The 17,290-nt window shown below is 43.3% G+C and overlaps 2 protein-coding genes across 3 annotated transcripts in view; one reads left to right on the forward strand and one right to left on the reverse strand.

The window, feature by feature from the left end:
* Positions 1–6,942, reverse strand: part of LOC131695496 (glutathione-specific gamma-glutamylcyclotransferase 1-like) — a 46,544-nt gene extending 39,602 nt beyond the window's left edge. The window contains exons 1-2 of one of the 2 annotated variants that reach the window (XM_058984035.1): positions 6,478–6,942; positions 4,815–5,647 (exon numbers count right to left, since the gene is read on the reverse strand). In XM_058984035.1, coding sequence (XP_058840018.1) covers positions 4,815–5,003 — 189 coding nt within the window. In that variant the 5' untranslated portion in view covers positions 5,004–5,647; positions 6,478–6,942. Of the gene's footprint in view, positions 1–4,814; positions 5,648–5,823; positions 5,946–6,477 lie in introns of those variants that run through there. The other variant, XM_058984036.1, reaches the window with a different exon arrangement.
* Positions 6,943–14,655: 7,713 nt separating this feature from the next.
* Positions 14,656–17,290, forward strand: part of LOC131695442 (myogenic-determination protein-like) — a 39,875-nt gene continuing 37,240 nt past the window's right edge. Inside the window, exon 1 of the mRNA XM_058983943.1 lies at positions 14,656–15,383. Coding sequence (XP_058839926.1) covers positions 14,916–15,383 — 468 coding nt within the window. The 5' untranslated portion in view covers positions 14,656–14,915. The remainder of the gene's footprint in view (positions 15,384–17,290) is intronic.

The following is a 17,290-nucleotide window of genomic DNA, read 5'->3' on the forward strand; positions in this document are numbered from 1 at the left end:
GTTATTTTTTCATTCAACTTTAACACAGAATGTGCAAAGGATTAACCGTCAGCGTATTTTCTACAGCGCCTACGTCAAGCACAGCTAAAGATACTACAGACCGCTCGTAGATTCCACTGGTTGCTGTCTGTACAGTTGCGCACCGTACCTGCCCGTCGGGAGCCTGTTGCGTAGCAATAACTCCACCCTTAGGCCAGCAGTTCCGGTTAAACTTTGAGTTCGACGATCAGCACATCGTCGCCGACGGTAATTGGTCTTGCTGGAGTAAACCACTTGGTTCTGTGTGATCGTGGATAGTTACGAATCCAGTTTCCAGAACAAGTCTGCCATGATCTGTGACTGCAGTCCAACAGTTCCTTCTATGTACCAGGCTGTCATCGAAGGGAACCAACTGAATAGAACAGTTTAGTAAGAGGAAATTATTAGAATGCGTTAGCACAGATGAATCGTCGTTATCCAAGGGAATGTCGGTCGGTGGTCGCTAGTTGACAATGTGTGTAGCTTGGCTAAATTCAGCTTTGTACTCCTCCCATGTGGGGCGAGCCCGACGGTTTAAGCTCCACTAGGTGCGACCTAAGGTAAATCCGCTAGCCAGTTTTCCGAAATCGGCTCGATCGCCGGCTTGAGCGTCTGGCTTGTTGTTTGGAAGTTAGTTCCGCGATCGCTGTAGATGATAACCGGTAATCCCCTCCTAGTCATGGCGTTTCGAATTTCCATCATGCAAGTGTTGTTAGTCAGTGTGTGAGTGATGTGCAGGAGGATGGCGCGAGTGTCGTCCAACTAGAACTAGAACCCCCATGTAGGTGAACAGACGGCTGAAAGCGGCCAGACGAGAATGTGGAAGAGCAGCCATCGCTGGAGGTTGCGGTTTTGCTCGATCGTGTTTGCACCGCTGGCACTCTCTCCGGATCGCATGGTCAAACGAGGAATAAGGAAACGTTGTAGAACTTCGTTGATGATTGTGGAATGGTTTTGGTGGTTGAAAAGTTCTTGAATGTCGGCAATGATCAACTGTGTGATGCGATGGTTACGAGGTAAAATGACGGGTTCAACAGCATTGCATCTTTTGTTCGACCGCGGACACAAGCAACTCCATTTTCGTCTAGGCAGCCGAAACGGAACATTGGTTTGTTGCTCATCATCTTCGTCCACTCATTTCTCGCAGGGTAACAAAGCGATCACATCGATATACACTTCAGACTGCGCTTGGCGGAACAGATAGTTCTCCACTTTAGACAGCCCCTGTTGCATCAGCGGTTCAAAGACACGATGTTTTTGTTTCGTAGAGTGCTACAAGTTTTTGCCGTACCGAAAAACGAAAGCTGCGCTCTAAAATTTTACTGATGCGAAACGCAACGAATTGGTCATATAGCTGGTTGCCGGAACTAAGCCAGCATAACACGTCCTTGAAATCTGTCCAGAAGTACCGTTTGCTAACCGTGATGGACGAACGTATCCGCCAATCGAACACCGAGTAGGGCTACTTGCAGCTCGAACTTCGACATCGACAGGAATCTCAATTTTTCAATAGCAGAAGTTGTTGAAACACCATTCAAAGACACTGTAGAAGGTACGCCTTCGTAAGCTTTTCTTTTAGAATTGATAAATTTCCAAAAACTTGGGATTTCTGCGAAGCCGGGTTTGCATTCTGGCAATATGTTGTTTGTAGAGCATTGCATTCAAGCTTTTGTACGAAGCACTTGCTTTTGCAAAGCAGATTTTTGTAATTGGCGTTCGAAGCATGCGGTAGTGGCGTTGGGAAGAATTCTTTTCACTTTTCAGTAATCTCAGTATGCGATTACTCTAAAGCGATTGGATTGGTTTGCGCTGCTTAGCGACGGTACGAGTTAGCCAGTTTAACAGTACCCTACTAGCCTTTCACCAGCTATATGGCAGCTTCAGTTACAACTCATTATCTGTTGTTCATAAACACCAAATCAAGTGTATGTTCCCAATGATTCCGAATATTGCTGAACCGCTGCAAGTTAAAAAATGACATAACGTCTAGCAAAGCGGCACTTGCTGGTCCTACACTGTCGGGTTGAGCTGTAATAACGTAGTTTTTATTCACGGTCTACTGGAGGTCTGCCTGGTTGAAATCGCCACAGACAAGGGTCAAATCGTCGATGCCTACATTATCGAGTCCGTTGCTAATAGATTCAGCAAAACATTTAGTAAGCGATCAAGTTCGTCGAACCTCTGGAGGGTTATAGCCGGCACATAGGGTTACTGTGCCCTAATTCATCTTAGCACCTCTATTCATCCTACCCATTTGAACACATTAGTTAGAGCAGTATCTGCTCTCTCTATTCAACGCATTGACTCAAATGGTAGGACGAATAAGGGTGCGTTGTACTTGACTTTTCGCTTCGCTCAAATGGGAGTATTTTACATTTTCCAGGCGAGATTTTTTATTGTACTGCTTCTTAGAAACGAAGCAAAGATGTTGATACCGATTTAAGAGCATTCCAATCACTGAAAGCCGAGTTATCCGCGAAAGAGTGTGATATCCCGACTAATGAGATGAATAAGGGCTCGTCTACCCTATGTGGGATAAAACAGTCTTTCAATTGAAACCGGGCAAACACGAGTTCGAAGTCTGCAGCTGAATCAACGCGTACCACTGCAGATGCCAAATTCCCGTGAACAGCTATAAGTACTCCTCCGCCAGACACATTACGACTATTTCGCTTATCGTGATCACTTCTGTACATATTGTGCTCTTCACCAAAAAGTTTCACCGAGGGTATGCTTTCGTTCACAGCAAGAAATAATTCGTATATTTTGGTACGCAGCCCTCTCACATTTTAGTAACATGTGTGCATATGCCGTCTACAGTTTTCCGATTTTTGTTGAACGTAGATGTTGTTATGGACGGATGAATGGCGGAATGCTGAAACAATAGTGAATTCTGTGATGCTCGTTGACCACCATCGACTATAGAATACTCGCCTCTAGCCTTTCACTTCGCGTTTGGTCGGCCGCTGAGTGTTGGAGAGCAGATTTTCATCGTAACGGGAGGATATTCTGAAAGTGAATCGGTCTGTCGTCGTATTCCGTCACATTTCGTGCACTTTTTCTGTGCCAGTTTCGTCACTGATGTTTAGGTTCTTATCTTCCTTCGTTACCTGTTGCAGTTTAGCCACGACCGTAGCGGAGTTTGATATCCAGTTTCGAATTTGAAACCCAGCTTGCTAGTGAATCTTTTTGACTTGTTGTGGAAGATTCACTGGATTTTTCTCCGTCTCGGTGCTCACGAGCATATTATCAACGCAGTGTTGCTAGATTATTGCATCGACCGCCGCTTGTTGGTTCTGCTCGAACCATTTTGCGTTGATGTTCTTTGCGTGTTGCGCTGTGCTCGGCAAACAACAAACAACCTGAACGACGTAGATACTGGGCTCCGACTCGTTGGTGTTTTTTCCAGAAGAAGCGCTGGCAATGCTGGTCTTCGTTTCTCATTCGCACTTGGTGAAACAACTAGCTGATGTAACGGATCAGCACTGACAACAGCGATGTTAGCTGATCTGGGCCTTTCAGGAAGACTGAGTTCAAAGAAACACCAGACTTCGTTATTTCTGTATATCCCAAGATCTTAACTCCGGAACAGTTTGGATGGTCTAGAATGCTGCAAAAATATTCGAGATTTTTTTACTGGTTTCGATCAAAGACTTTAACCCCGAAGCATTTGGTATTTTTTGGCTATTCCAAAATATTTTTTTTGTAGGTGTTATTTAACCTAAGAGAGATGTAAGCCAGTATACGACTAAATCTTCCAAAAAATTTTGGTTGAACACATGGGTGACTTTATATCATATCACAAGTAAGATATAGTCCAAAATAAGAGTGATAAAGTTTGCCTATAGATATAATTTCATGCTGCCTACTTTGTCTGGATTTAGCCGCTTAGCAGCGAATAAATTATGCAAATTGCATAGATTTGTTTGACATTCTCCAACGACCAAACCAGTTGAATGTAATATAGAAGACTGGTTTCGTTTTTTTTTTCTATACGTCTGCCTACTGAATCGTGTTTTGATAGATATTCACACGTGTCCTATAACAGACGGCACACTTACGGCTTGCTGCTAACTATTAGTATCGCACATTACATTGGACAAATTGGACTATCACACAAGTGGGCACACTCCTTTAAAGTGTGATAATGGTGTTAATTTCAGTCGATTCGTTTCGGAGGCCTGAGCGCATTCGTCTCTTTATTTATAAAACTTAACCGCATCGATAAATTGAACGATTTGACATCGAAGAATTGTACACACTTATGCGATAGTCCAATTTGGTGTGAAATGTGCAATACCTACTGTTATGCAAGATTTGTCACTTATAACACTATAATATCGAATGCCACATTCATCTTCTCAATGCGGCCTCGAAAATAAAAGAAGCTCTATCCGTGAACAGAGCCTACTGCAATATGATCTGACGCAAATGTCAGAAAATAGTCCGCGTCAGCACACAAGACATCGATTCCCAATGCGGGACCTAATCAAATGTCGCATGTTCTACAAACAAAATTTTTTCTTCACCGTAAACACTCGTAAATCATACACGTGTACAGCGCAAAACCGACCGGGACCATTCAAAGCATCGTGTAATTCCTTCCCGCCCGCCATCCATCCATTCGCAAACTGCCAACCAGTCGTGACGATGACGATAGAAAAGCGAGAGAGATTGTTTGCTTGTGTATTATGCATGCAACTTTGTATGTAATCCGAGAGCTTGTGGGAAGCCGTTACTGGCGGCTTTGGTTTTGGCTAACCGCCAGACAGACCAGACCGCTCAAGCCTTCTTACCTTTTCCTTCGTTCCCCGGTGGGTCGTATTACCCTGCCAGAAGCGTCTCACGTAGCCTCGAATGTAGCCCGTGATGCATTTGTCGTACTCAAAACCCGGATACCAGCAGAGGCTCCCGTAGCCGAAGATCCACACCGAAGGTTCTCCGGTGATCGGGTTGCTGTCACCGTTATCAGCTGCTGCAGCCATTCTGTTTGGGATGTTTTGATTTGAAGCACACGAGCACCGCACTTGTACAAGTGCTTTGGAAACGGAAAAGTCGCGACACCTTTATAAAATTGTTTACCACTTGCAATGTCAACGTTAAACTGATCGCCGAGATTTATTGTTTCTATTTGCAACCGAACACTACACTACAATTCTTATTCACGGGCACGTGTTTGGGTATGAGTGTATTTTGTTTTGATACAAACAGAACCCCAAAACAATAACAAACTCATCAGAATGGGGTCAACGCGCAAATTTTGAACACTTTTTTCAAGCACATTTATACAGGAATGGTTTCTTCAAGCTAATAAATAGTAAATTACTGACACGACACCACACTAGAAGGTCCTTTGTTCAACAGCTTCCGGTCCGGGTTGTCACGCTAGAGCCAAGCGGCATCCCTACGTAAGGGTAGTTCGGAATTTGTGCGGTACCAAACGAAACGGAAAATGACGGCTTTGATGATTAAAGTGAGTCTTGCTCGCTACGATGACGATCGAGGGAACCTTTGACGCAGTGCGGGCGTAGAAACGGTGCTGTTCCGGAAGTTGAGCAGTGCCTGCTGCGGTCTTCAGTACTGCTACACGTTGCGAATCTCGTCGGGTACTAGATGCTGGCCTCATATTCTGCAAAAAAATAGCTAAATTAATACGACAGCGTTGGGATGTTGGTGTGTGTTAGGTTGTGCCCGTGCGCTCGTCTGTGTGTCTTATCTCATCATGCGGGTACGTCGTGATTCACGAACAAAGCCGTGCGCGTGTCTGTGCGCTTGTGCGCGTTAAACGCGCGCTTGTTTATTGACCTGTGTTGATTGGTAGGAAAAAAAAGAAACCAGGCCTAACTCAAATCGGATGGATGCGAATTTTTTCACGGCTTACTACGTGCTCCTATACCAGTCCACCATCGACTGGCATGCTAGTTCAATGAGAACTGGCTGAAAAGTTTATAATTGGACTTGCCACGTCGGAAAATTTGCGAGCTTTCCATCTTTGGCAAGCTTGTGTACAATAAAAATGATTGAGTAGTCAGCAAGTGCTTGTCCTATCGAGTGACAAATTGCCTTTTCCCGAGGGTGGAATTTATTACAATCAACTCTTTCTTATTCGATGTCTGGTAATGCAGAAAAACACATCAGTTTATTTCCAATCGAAATAAATGCAGCTGACTGTACTCAATAAATTGGATGCTCTCGACACATTAGTAAACATCGCGATCGTTTACTCTCGAGACTTGCAATCAGAACGCGTGTCTTGTTCCAAAGATAAGACCGTAATCGAACAGACTGACCTAGTTTTTCCACGCGTCTCATTCGACCGTTCAACGTAAACATCGATAGATGTCAACGCCCCTGTGCGTTTCCCAAAAATCGCACAAAACTAGGTTAATCGCACCCCTGATACCACCACACCACCCACCCGTTCAAGGCCATTTCACACCCATCATTGGTTACACTTACGCCGCCTATCCTTCGTTCTGTTGCCTGCCAAAATAGTATTCTCTGCCGCCTTCTCATCAACAGCAACCACCACAGCAAGCCATGTCGATTAGCAGAACAAAACACACGATTAAAATTTGTTTATTTTTCACTTTACTTGCAAACGGGGGAGAGCACTAGCGCTCCGAACGGGGGGAACCTCTGTTCAAGGTCAATCGAGATTTATCTTCGCTCGCTATACTGTCTGTCGTTCACTCACTCAAACCTCAGTCGTTTCCAGCACACTCGTACAGAGACCGTGTTCAAAAAACTATCACAATTTGGCAGCTTTTGTTACAATTTCCGTAACGAAAATTTCACTTTAACTAAAATGATTACGACTTTTTCCGACACGGCGATTGCAAGTGCGCAGAAGTGCCAGCGAGGATGGTGGCGACGGTGACGACGACGTGGTCAATGAACGAGCGAAGAAAAACTGAACACTGCCACATCAACGTCGAATGCAAAAGCTTCACCCGACGTACGGCGGTGGAGGAAAAAAAAGTATGAATGAATCGCACGGGTATACAGTCAGTCAGTTGCACGTGTTTTTTCGCATCACTACGCTCTTTGTTTGTCCTGTTCATCGCGGCCCGCTTGTACCGGTCGGTTATTCTCTCGCGAGCGTGATTTGGGAATCAAGTAAACTGACAGCATCGAGGAAAAAAGGCGCGAAGGTGTGAGATTGCTATGTTTTTAAGACAATAATGCAATAAATCTTGAAAATTTAGATTTGCTGGATTATTACAGCTAATAACCTCTAAATAGAAGGAATAAACAGTTTTGAAGTAGAATACTACTAAGACCTATGGACCTTGTTCCAAAAATTTGAACAATTCAAGAGTACTTATTCAAAAGGTCCTAAGTGACATTGAGCTCGAACTGAGAAAAACGAGGCTGAAGATTCATGGACCTAAAACAAATCCCTATTAGAGAACAAATATGTGTTTTGATGGAACAATTATGCCAATATAGTCTAAGGACTATACTCTTTGGGTAAATAATACTAAAAATATGAAATGTTTAGTGCTAATGTAGTTTTTAAGCGATTTAGAATGATGCGTCCTTTTGAAATTATAGGACCTTTCACATAGGTCTTTTTTCGGCCCTATGAATCATACGACGCTGCACATAAGGCTTTTTTCAGCAAAGGTAGCTCTTACGACGAATATTGAATTTCTTCAAAGTTTTAGACAAAATGAGCACCAGATTACGAATGTTCTTCATTACTATGGTAAATAGTTGCAGTGGATTTAACAGAAGTCTTGCCGAAAAAAATTGCGGGAAACTTTAGTTTATAATAGCAAACCATTGGCTGGAAGTGGTTAAAACCAACGAATGGCATGTTACTTTAGAATAACCAAGCTTTCCAATTATCATTTAATTTATTATACCTTTTAAATTCAACTTCGAAAATAAGTCGCATGAACAGAAGAAAATAATTTCTTTTATTTTTATGCTTAGGACGTTTTTACAAGGTACCTATGTGAAGTGGGAAAAACATAGAATGAAATGAATCTTGCGTCGTTTTTCCATGGCGCCTATGAGCAGTTGCAGAGGTTTTGAAAAGTTTCACGCATAGGTCCTTTCAATTTAAAAGGTCTCAAGTGCAAAATTTCAAAATATGATCATGAAAACTTTGCGACTTTTTATATAATGCTTGTTATTTTGATAAATACTGGGTATAATGAATCCTGGTTTTCGGTATTCGTTAGCTATGTTGTAATCACATGCTGCGCTGCAAATAACTCAGTTTGTTTACATTTGTCACTAACGACCATTTGAATCAGCACTCTTGAATTAATGTTGGATGCTAAGGGCATCATCACCAGTGAGTCAATTCTGGATTCAGAATTTACGAGTTAAATACAACTGAAACTATTGGTGATTCTCGAAGCGGCCTGGTACAAGAAGCAAAGTGTTCCTGATTTAATTTTGCTCTGTTATAGTGGATATATTTTCTGTAAGCATTCGGATGAAAACAACTTACACAAGCGATCACACTGGTTTGCTCGGAGCGCACATCGGACATCTGGCTGATCCACTATTGACTGTTTTATTCTTGATCTGGAGCTCTCAATTGAACGTAGGTTAATGGACGGCAATTGACGATCCCTTTCGCTTCCAACATTATCGTCTCCAAAACTTCGTCACTTGGCTGATGTAGATTACGGAGAACACTTGCATTGTTTTTTTTTATTGACGGACCTCACCATTCGCCCACCTATGTGAGGAGCTGCGGAAACGTTAAATGCCACTGAGTTCGAGTGTCAGCAAACGTGGATGCACATGCTTCGTTTATCTCTGTAATCTTCCTCATCTCCTCTTATAACTGACGACTTGCTACCACAAAGTTGGTACCGTTGTCTGTGAACCCTTTAAGCGGACCCCCATGTCAGCTGATAAATCTTCGGAGAGCAATCACACAAGACTTCGTAGACAAACTGTGTGTCAGTTCCAAATGAACTGCTCGTATCGTAAGGCAGATGAATAAGCATATCCACCGCTTCACGATACTGCGACCAACTTCCACTTCGTATGGACCCTTATAAACCGCGCCGATGTAAACAAATCGCCGAATGAATGGCGTCAATCGGACCCTCGGAAGTGGTCCCATCAAGGGTGGTACTGCCGTTGCCCTTTTATTCTTGTAATACTGACAGCTTCTGCATACACTCCGTACTACCGTTCGCATCCTCGCAATGTAGAACTGCTGCCTTAACTCGTTGCATGCTGTTTCACTCTTGGTATGAATGAACCGCTGGTGGAAACTAAACACGACGAGGTAAGTAATTCTATGGTTTCTTGGCAACACGACAGGGTGCGTGGAATCGTAGGGAATATCTGGCGCGTTTCCAACACATCCACCAACTCGTAAAACTCTTTTTTCGTCCACGAATGAGGACAGCATACGAAGTAAACGTCCTTTGGAAACGTTACGTCCATCAGCCCACAGAGATAGTTCCTTCGTGTATGCATGTGCCTGTGCATGAGGCCACAACATCCATTCTGCCTCTGTGTACTCGTTCAAAAGTATAAGGGGCGTTTCCGCGGTGGTCGGTGTTTCCATTAGGGGCCCTTACACGCGCAATAAAAGTGTCATTACTAAGTAATTACTGAAATTACTGGAATTGTATGGGAATTCCATCATTACTCGCCTTACACGTTCATTGAAAGTGACATTACTGCTCAGTAGTGACATTACTAACGCATCGTGTTTTTTGTTTTTTTTTACAATGGAGAAGACCTTTATGTCCTAGCCCAGTACACGTGCTATTGGTAGGGTCCAATCTACCGCACGGGGTGCACTGGGGGCGTGTCGGACTCGAATGGTGACCAGCCATTAATACCGACTAAACTCCATTGGGCTCCGCCATCATTCCTCCCAGGAACTACCTCTCGGTATTACTTCTGGGGGGATGGCTGTACTAAATGTACTCATTCACTCTCACTCACGTGTTCATACATCCTGTATGAGGCTTACTTGGGTGCTCTCTCAATCGCACTTTGATTCACTCTCAAACACTCCCACATGAGGCTGACTTTTGTGCTCACCTTTTACGTTCCATGCGAGGCTGACTTGTGTGCTCACCTTACTCATTCCTTGCTAGGCTTACTTTTGTGCTCGCCCTACCCATACCATGTGAGGCTGACTTGGGTGCTCACCCTATCACCTGATTCACTCTCAATCGTGCCACTCTATTGTACCTTTGTCACTCCCTCTGGCATCCCATGTGGGACATTTTTCTTAGGCCCCACTTCTGACATACCATGCGAGGCTGACTTTTGTGCTCACCTTTTTCATTCCTTGCTAGGCTGACTTTTGTGCTAGCCTCTACCAACCTGTGAGGCTGACTTTTATGCTCACCCTTAACATGCAGTGTGAGACTGACTTGGATGCTCACCCTTTCACTCCTCTGCCACGCCATGAGGCAGAGTTCCAACATACTACGCTACGACCCTCCCGTCTTGGCATGAGGCAGTCCACTTATACGCCTATACACTCACTCTTCTGTCTTGCTTCGGGGTGGCTGGGTTTACCCCTTACGCGGTTGCCATTCGCTGCGCCAACCTACCTCGGCATGAACAGACCATTCACTCTCTTATTTTGCGCTTGGCCTTTTTCGCTCCAGCTAACCAATCACTAGTTAGCCGTGCCCGTCGTCTGTTGCTCGGTTCGCCAGATTACCTGTAGCCTACTGGCAATCTGGATGGTAGCAGCCGAGACTGCGTTCCACTTCTCCACCGATTGACACATCCGCTGAATAAGGGTATCAGAGGTTGTGTCCCAGCCACAGACGTCAAGCATTGCTCTTCTTTCGACGTCGAACCGATGACATACGAACAGTATGTGTTCGGCAGTTTCATCTACACCTGGGCAGTCCGGGCAGACTGGGACCTCCGCGTGCCCGAACCTGTGGAGGTACTGATAACGCCTCGTGTACGGGCCCCCATTAGGCCACCACTTCTGTTACTGTTCGATGTACGGCGATCACTCGAATTTCTTCGTTCTCTGCATTTACCGCTGCAATAGACTATTGACTCCAGATCTAGCAGAAATGATACCAACAACAGGTTGGGGTGAATGATTGTCCTGAGCTCCATCTTGTGGCATCATCTGCAATGTTTTCTCGAGAAAGTTCGTATCGCCACTCATCTACACTGGCGAGTGTAGAATCTCGTAAGCCCCAAAGGATACGAACTGATGGCAACGGGACTATCGAAGCGAAGCCAGGCAATTACTGGCGAATCTGTCCACAGGAAGCGCCTTTGAATGTTCATAGTAAGAGAAAACAGATATTATGTGATAACCGTGATTCCATCATGGCCGCTTGTAGCTCCAAACGCGGAATTGATTGCATTCGAAGTCTAGTTTTTGCCACTATCAATGAACACCAGCTTTCCCCCTTAACTGTTATCATTGAGTAGCCCAAGCATGCACAGGCTACTACGCTAGCTCCCATGAATACATGAATCACTGATTTGCTGCGGCGAGAAATTCCGGAAGAAACAACGAAGAACTTTCACTTCACTAATCTTCCCGCACAGTCCAATCCACCTAATCGAAAGGCTGTGTAACTGTTCAGCGATCAGCTTGCCCCATTCCGTACCAATACGCCAAATTTCCTTGGCAAGTATTTTTCCATGTACAACGAAATCCGTGACGAATCTTAAGGGGTCGCATTACAGCACGCAACACTTGTCGCTTTGTTTGAGTTTATTGGTCAAGATCGATAACTTCCTCCAGCCTAGCCCGATCGAATGTAAAATGGTCTTTCGCCGTAATCCACATCACATTCTCCGAGTTGGTCGAGTAACCTTTGCTCGTTGAACAATATTTTGCCGAACTGAAATTCAGCTGCTGCGTTAATACCTTGCACTTCCTTAACAAGTTCTACGGCCTCGTTTACCGAGTCGATAGTGGATAGCGACCTGTGTAATCGAGAGCACCCCATTTTTTAACAAACTGCTGTATATAGAGAACTCGTAGCACCGAACATCGTCACGTTGATCACGTAAACTCAAAAAAAACATTGTGCCCTATCTATTTTCATCTCGACTGAGAATTTGTAAAAACGTTTCCAGTATACCGGAACACACCTGCGACCTCGCCTTGGCTGAACCGCAGTAAAACCTCTACCAGCGACACATGCGGATCTGATCCTTTCAGCAGTAAATCGTTGAAGCAAACTTCACTAGACTAGCATTCCAGACCATCATAATTTTGCTGGGTTTCTTGGTGTTAACCACTACTCCCAAAGGTAGGTACCATACCCGCTGAGGATCTTAGTCGGACTTTACCGATGTGCTGTTTGAGCTCATTCATCGTAGCTCTGGATCTTTGGAAAGCCGCTTTTCTAAATCTCGGAGCCTGCTCAGCGCCATTGTATAACTCTCCGGGAATTGACTCAATTCGAGATTTCCGGCGTACTGTTGTAGCTTCCAAAATATTGTGATCTCGCTGATACTTTCCTGACCGGATTGGTTCAGCAGTTATCACAGCTTTTTCGACGGCAAAAAAGTTCGTCATCGAATCAGACGTACGGTTCGTCGCTCCCAAAATTCCTTCCGTACACCAACCGAATCGAATCTTCGTTGCCACTGGATCAGTCTGTCTACACTCTCGAATCTTTAGACGCAAGCAAATGCAAGTTCTGCATACCGATGATCGTGCCTGGTTTCGCGATGATATGTGTCGGCAACACACATAGTTGGAACACTAATTTGAACTGGTATTTGTATTTGTCTTATATTCACCAGCAGGCAATTCGAGGCCCCAATGATGTCCTAATTCTAAAAGAAATTAATACTTTCATTGCACATGAATTTTCTATTCTAATAATTGAGGCTGTCGGCCAATTTTTAGTCGGAATGTTAAAGATGTGACCATCAGACATCAGTCACAATCACAATTGACTCCCTTCGACACCAGTTTGACCTTTCCCAGCTGCAACGCGGGTGGCGTCGTGAAAACTCTTGAACAGGAGTTGAAAACCGCTTGAAGCAACATGTGATGTTGCTCCAAATGTATAAAATTCAAGACAACATGTCTTGGATCCGCCATCGAGCCTAGTTTGCATACCGTTCATAACTAGACTCACTGTTCTTCCTTAACTCACTTAACAACTCAAGTTATAGTTGATACAAAACTCATAAAATATCAATCAGGATCAAAGCATCCATCAGAGGCTCACGATATGAAATAGCAGCGTGATGCTTCATCACATTTGTAAGAAAGATTGGAAATATTGAAAAATTGATGTCCAAACTACTGTCAAAGAGGGTCGACAATTTAAAGTAATTTGGTACAATATAATGATTTCCTTTCAGGCGAAGGTTCAGATTTTCAAGAAAAATCTTTTACAAATTTCACAAAACCGAGAAGAGCCGTAAAGATTTTTTCGATTATATTTCCGACGGTTTATTTCAGAATTAACAAAGGCGGATGGTCTAACTTACGGAAGTGGATAAAATCCTAACCTGAAACAGAACATTCAAATAACGATGAGTCAAACAGTAATTATAATTGAAACGTGCTTCGCTCCTTTCGGCGTGCACAACAAACTCTTTCTTTACTTCCTTCCGTAGATGAGAATCCATTGTCTTCATCGGTAGCCATGGCAGCCAGCCATTCATGCAAAAGTACGCGCTCGCCGCCAGTATCGAACGGGAAAATCTGATGCAACAATGAACCACGCTTTCGGCATCGACATGCAATTTTTCGCTCATTCCTTGCATGAATACAGCAAATTTGCGAGAGAATGAGAATTCGTTCAAACTGACAGCATCGAGCGTAGCATGCGGCGTACGATGCGAAAAGGCTGTGAGACGACACGTGCTAAAACTGACGGTTGTTTTTTACCGATCCTAATCAAAATTGGCATTTGAAGAGTGGATAGCTTTAAATGTATGGATTAACTGTGTTTCGTACTTCTCAACGGCTTTGTATAATCTCACAGGTGATTCGATCAAGCAAATTCGGTAAGTTTATGACGATGTTTTATAAAAATGAGGTAGAGCAGACAAAATTGATTGGCTGATGGGAATGACTCTTGCTGATTCTGCGTTTAGCTTAGAGTCGCTCTAGATTCGCACTTATGGATGCAAAATCTATAAAGAAAGGGCAGCTCTTAGCGAGCAAAGAACAATTCGAATCCAAAAACCGAAATCAGCATCTGTTATAGAGTTGTGCTGAGTGGATTGCATTCTTAACCAAATCTAATCCTGCACTACTAACGGAGCCTCAAAGTCTGACGTTTGCAGAATCTGTTGAAAAACAATCACGCGCTTGACACTTTTTCCAACAAAGCTCAGCAACAATAAAATGCCGAGCTGAGAAAAGTCACGGAAAATCTACAAGAATAAGTTACACTTTTCCCCCTGTCGGTAGGCATCCGGGGCATGCCTTAGGTCCCGTTAGATTCCAACTAGATTTTCCAACCGGCAGCAGCTAATCCTCTCTAACTGGTGCGCGTGGCAGATCAGAACGGGAGGGTGGATCTTCCGTTAGTCCCGCCCCCTCGATCATAGCGAAATTCGTCTGCGGGATATCGGAGGATCGGAGAAGCGCACGAGGAAAAGCGCAATTGCAAAGAACGATGATATGTTTTGGGAATGAAAACAGAAGACATAGTAAAATTTGTCACGTTCAAAGTAGTGTCACAACATCTGGCCCATCACGCACGCACGATCACCGCGGTGCTTAGTGTTGGTTGGTGCGGCTGCTGCTGTTGCTGCGGCTGTCAGAATTTGGAAAGCATCGACTGTGGTGACAAAACGGAGAGCCGGGGAAAATTGCGGACCAAACAGTCTGCCCGTGGATTTCATCGATGGTGAACGGTCTGACCCGGACGTAAGAAAAGGTGGATCGGATCGAATCGGATCGCGTGTGGTGTGTGAAGTGTGGCGTTTAGAAAACCATGACCAAGTTTAACAAAAATCTTTGTCGGAAGACGACTGCACTAGCTACGGGTTCGTGCCAACAGGAACTGAAGCACGGTTACGAAACGGAACATCGAGGTGATAACGGAATCGGAATCGGTATGCTGGGGGGAATGGGTTTTGGGGCGATGCACAGAGGTGCCGTCGTCAGTGGAAGTGAGAGTGATTTTTTGCGTAGTTTTGGCCCGAACGGTTTGACCGCTGAACAGAAGCTGCAGTTGAACATCCAACAGTTGCAGATCCGGCAGAAGCAGCTGCAGTTGAACGACGACTACGATGATAATAGTGAAAGTTCGGAGGAGCACGTGCTGGCACCGGTTGCCGGCTGTATGGCCAGTCCCAATAGGCCCTGTTTGACGTGGGCCTGCAAGGCTTGCAAGAAGAAGACCGTAACGGTGGATAGACGGAAAGCGGCAACGCTAAGGGAGAGGCGGCGTTTGCGGAAGGTTAGTTTTGGTGATGCGAGTTTGGAAGGTCCTTGGTATGTGGATATCTGGTCGGTAAATCTATTGGTACCAAGCGATTTCATTAGCGTATCGGTGACTTTAATTTACTGCGAAGTGTATCACCGTTGATGTGACTACAATTATTGGTTTTCACAATTGAAATGTAACTGCATTAGGTAAATTTAAGTTTTTCTGTCCAGCTTTTACTTTCACACGTTATTTGTCACTTTCTGATGATCAGAGCAATTTTTTTTTTGTCTTTTTGAAAATATTTGGGTTGCGCCTAAATTAGAATTTACGTTTCGAATTCGTTTCATTAGAATCCGACATTAACAAAGTGACAGGACTAAGTTGATAGGAGTTCTTATGGGACGTAGCTGAAATGCAGATTTTATAATCTAGTTAGAGGTTTTGTGCCCGTTAAGCGCAAATAGGATTTTACCCAATTCGCTCCTTAGTAGAAAAATAGCTCATTTTTCCTTGTTTGCCCACAATTTTATGAGTTTATTCGTATATTTACGACTAACGGTGGACTTCTTAGGCCGAGTGACAATGCAAATCAGGTCAAAACTATTTCGGTCCTCGATAAGAATTTAACAAATGCAGTAGTCGCGATTGGATGCGGATTATCTGTCTTCTGGATATGTCAGTTGAAAGTACCGGACGTGATGAAAGGTGAACGCAGCCACATCCACAAACCATTTTTGTTAATAATTAAGATAATTTACAAAGCTCATCGAACATCGAATTTTGAACTATTTTATGCTAAAAACTCAATTAGTTCACTCAACTGAATGATATTTGTACATAATTCGGCAGGAAATTTTCTCGGCTTCCCAATAAAATTTTGGGAATATGGATACAAATGATATATTTTAGACTAGAGCCTTTTAAGCGCTTACAAGTCGACTACAGAAAATGTTTAATAATGAAATTACAAAGAAACGAGAAGAAATAGTAATAGGACATGGAAAACAAATTATGGATCGTCTTGAAATTCAACTTTTGGATAATAGTTATTGTTACGGTCTTGATTCATTATCTTGAGAAAATTAACTTTTAGTTAATTTAACTCATCAAAAACACAAACCTTTGACCACTTCACCTCTGAAAGGATGCTAATAACTAATAAACTGAAAGATATGAGGACACCATTCAATAGGGACTTTTCCCACATTTCCATTGAAACTGATAGATTAAAAATATGAAGCATATTTTTTGAGCTAGAGGCATTTTAAGACAAATAAGTTATTTATATAAAAAAAATCAGGTGTTGGTCAGCTACTTTCGTCCGCGTCCCTTACCATCTATTTTTATAAGATGATTCACCAACAGTACTATTCTTGAAAATGAACCACCTTGGTTACTAATGTTTTCCGATCTTATTTTATTTCAAATAACTAAGTATGAAATCGTGATTTTATTATATTCAAAATTGCACAAATTTTGTCATATGTTATTTTAGGTGCTCTATGATTTGTTGGCATTGTAAAGGAACACGTATACACCTGGCGATGCCAATCGAGTTGCCATTTCTTTGGACTGAGCCAACTAATCTCCTTGTTTGTTTAATGTTACATTTGATCAACTAGGGAACTAATCCATTGTGAATTTAACGTACGTGGAGAATACGCACGGTCTTGTTTGAGTGGAATGGTGACTATTGAACCATGTATCAGGGTTGGGAATTGACGATTCGAAAAGCAGTTTGCGGCAATCATATTCACTGGTTTGCTATCATCTATCAATAATGTTAATTGCTCTAATTGTGTTAAGCACTTTCATAAACTTTGGAGTAGTACATGCACTCTATATGTTAACCATATTTTTTTCTGAGCATGACTAGAAGATAACAAAACCAGGAGTCTTCTTTATTTGTTGCATCTACTGCATTTTCTGGGCACATT

The sequence above is a fragment of the Topomyia yanbarensis genome, unplaced genomic scaffold, assembly GCF_030247195.1.
Source record: "Topomyia yanbarensis strain Yona2022 unplaced genomic scaffold, ASM3024719v1 HiC_scaffold_4, whole genome shotgun sequence".
Lineage (NCBI taxonomy): Eukaryota > Metazoa > Arthropoda > Insecta > Diptera > Culicidae > Topomyia > Topomyia yanbarensis.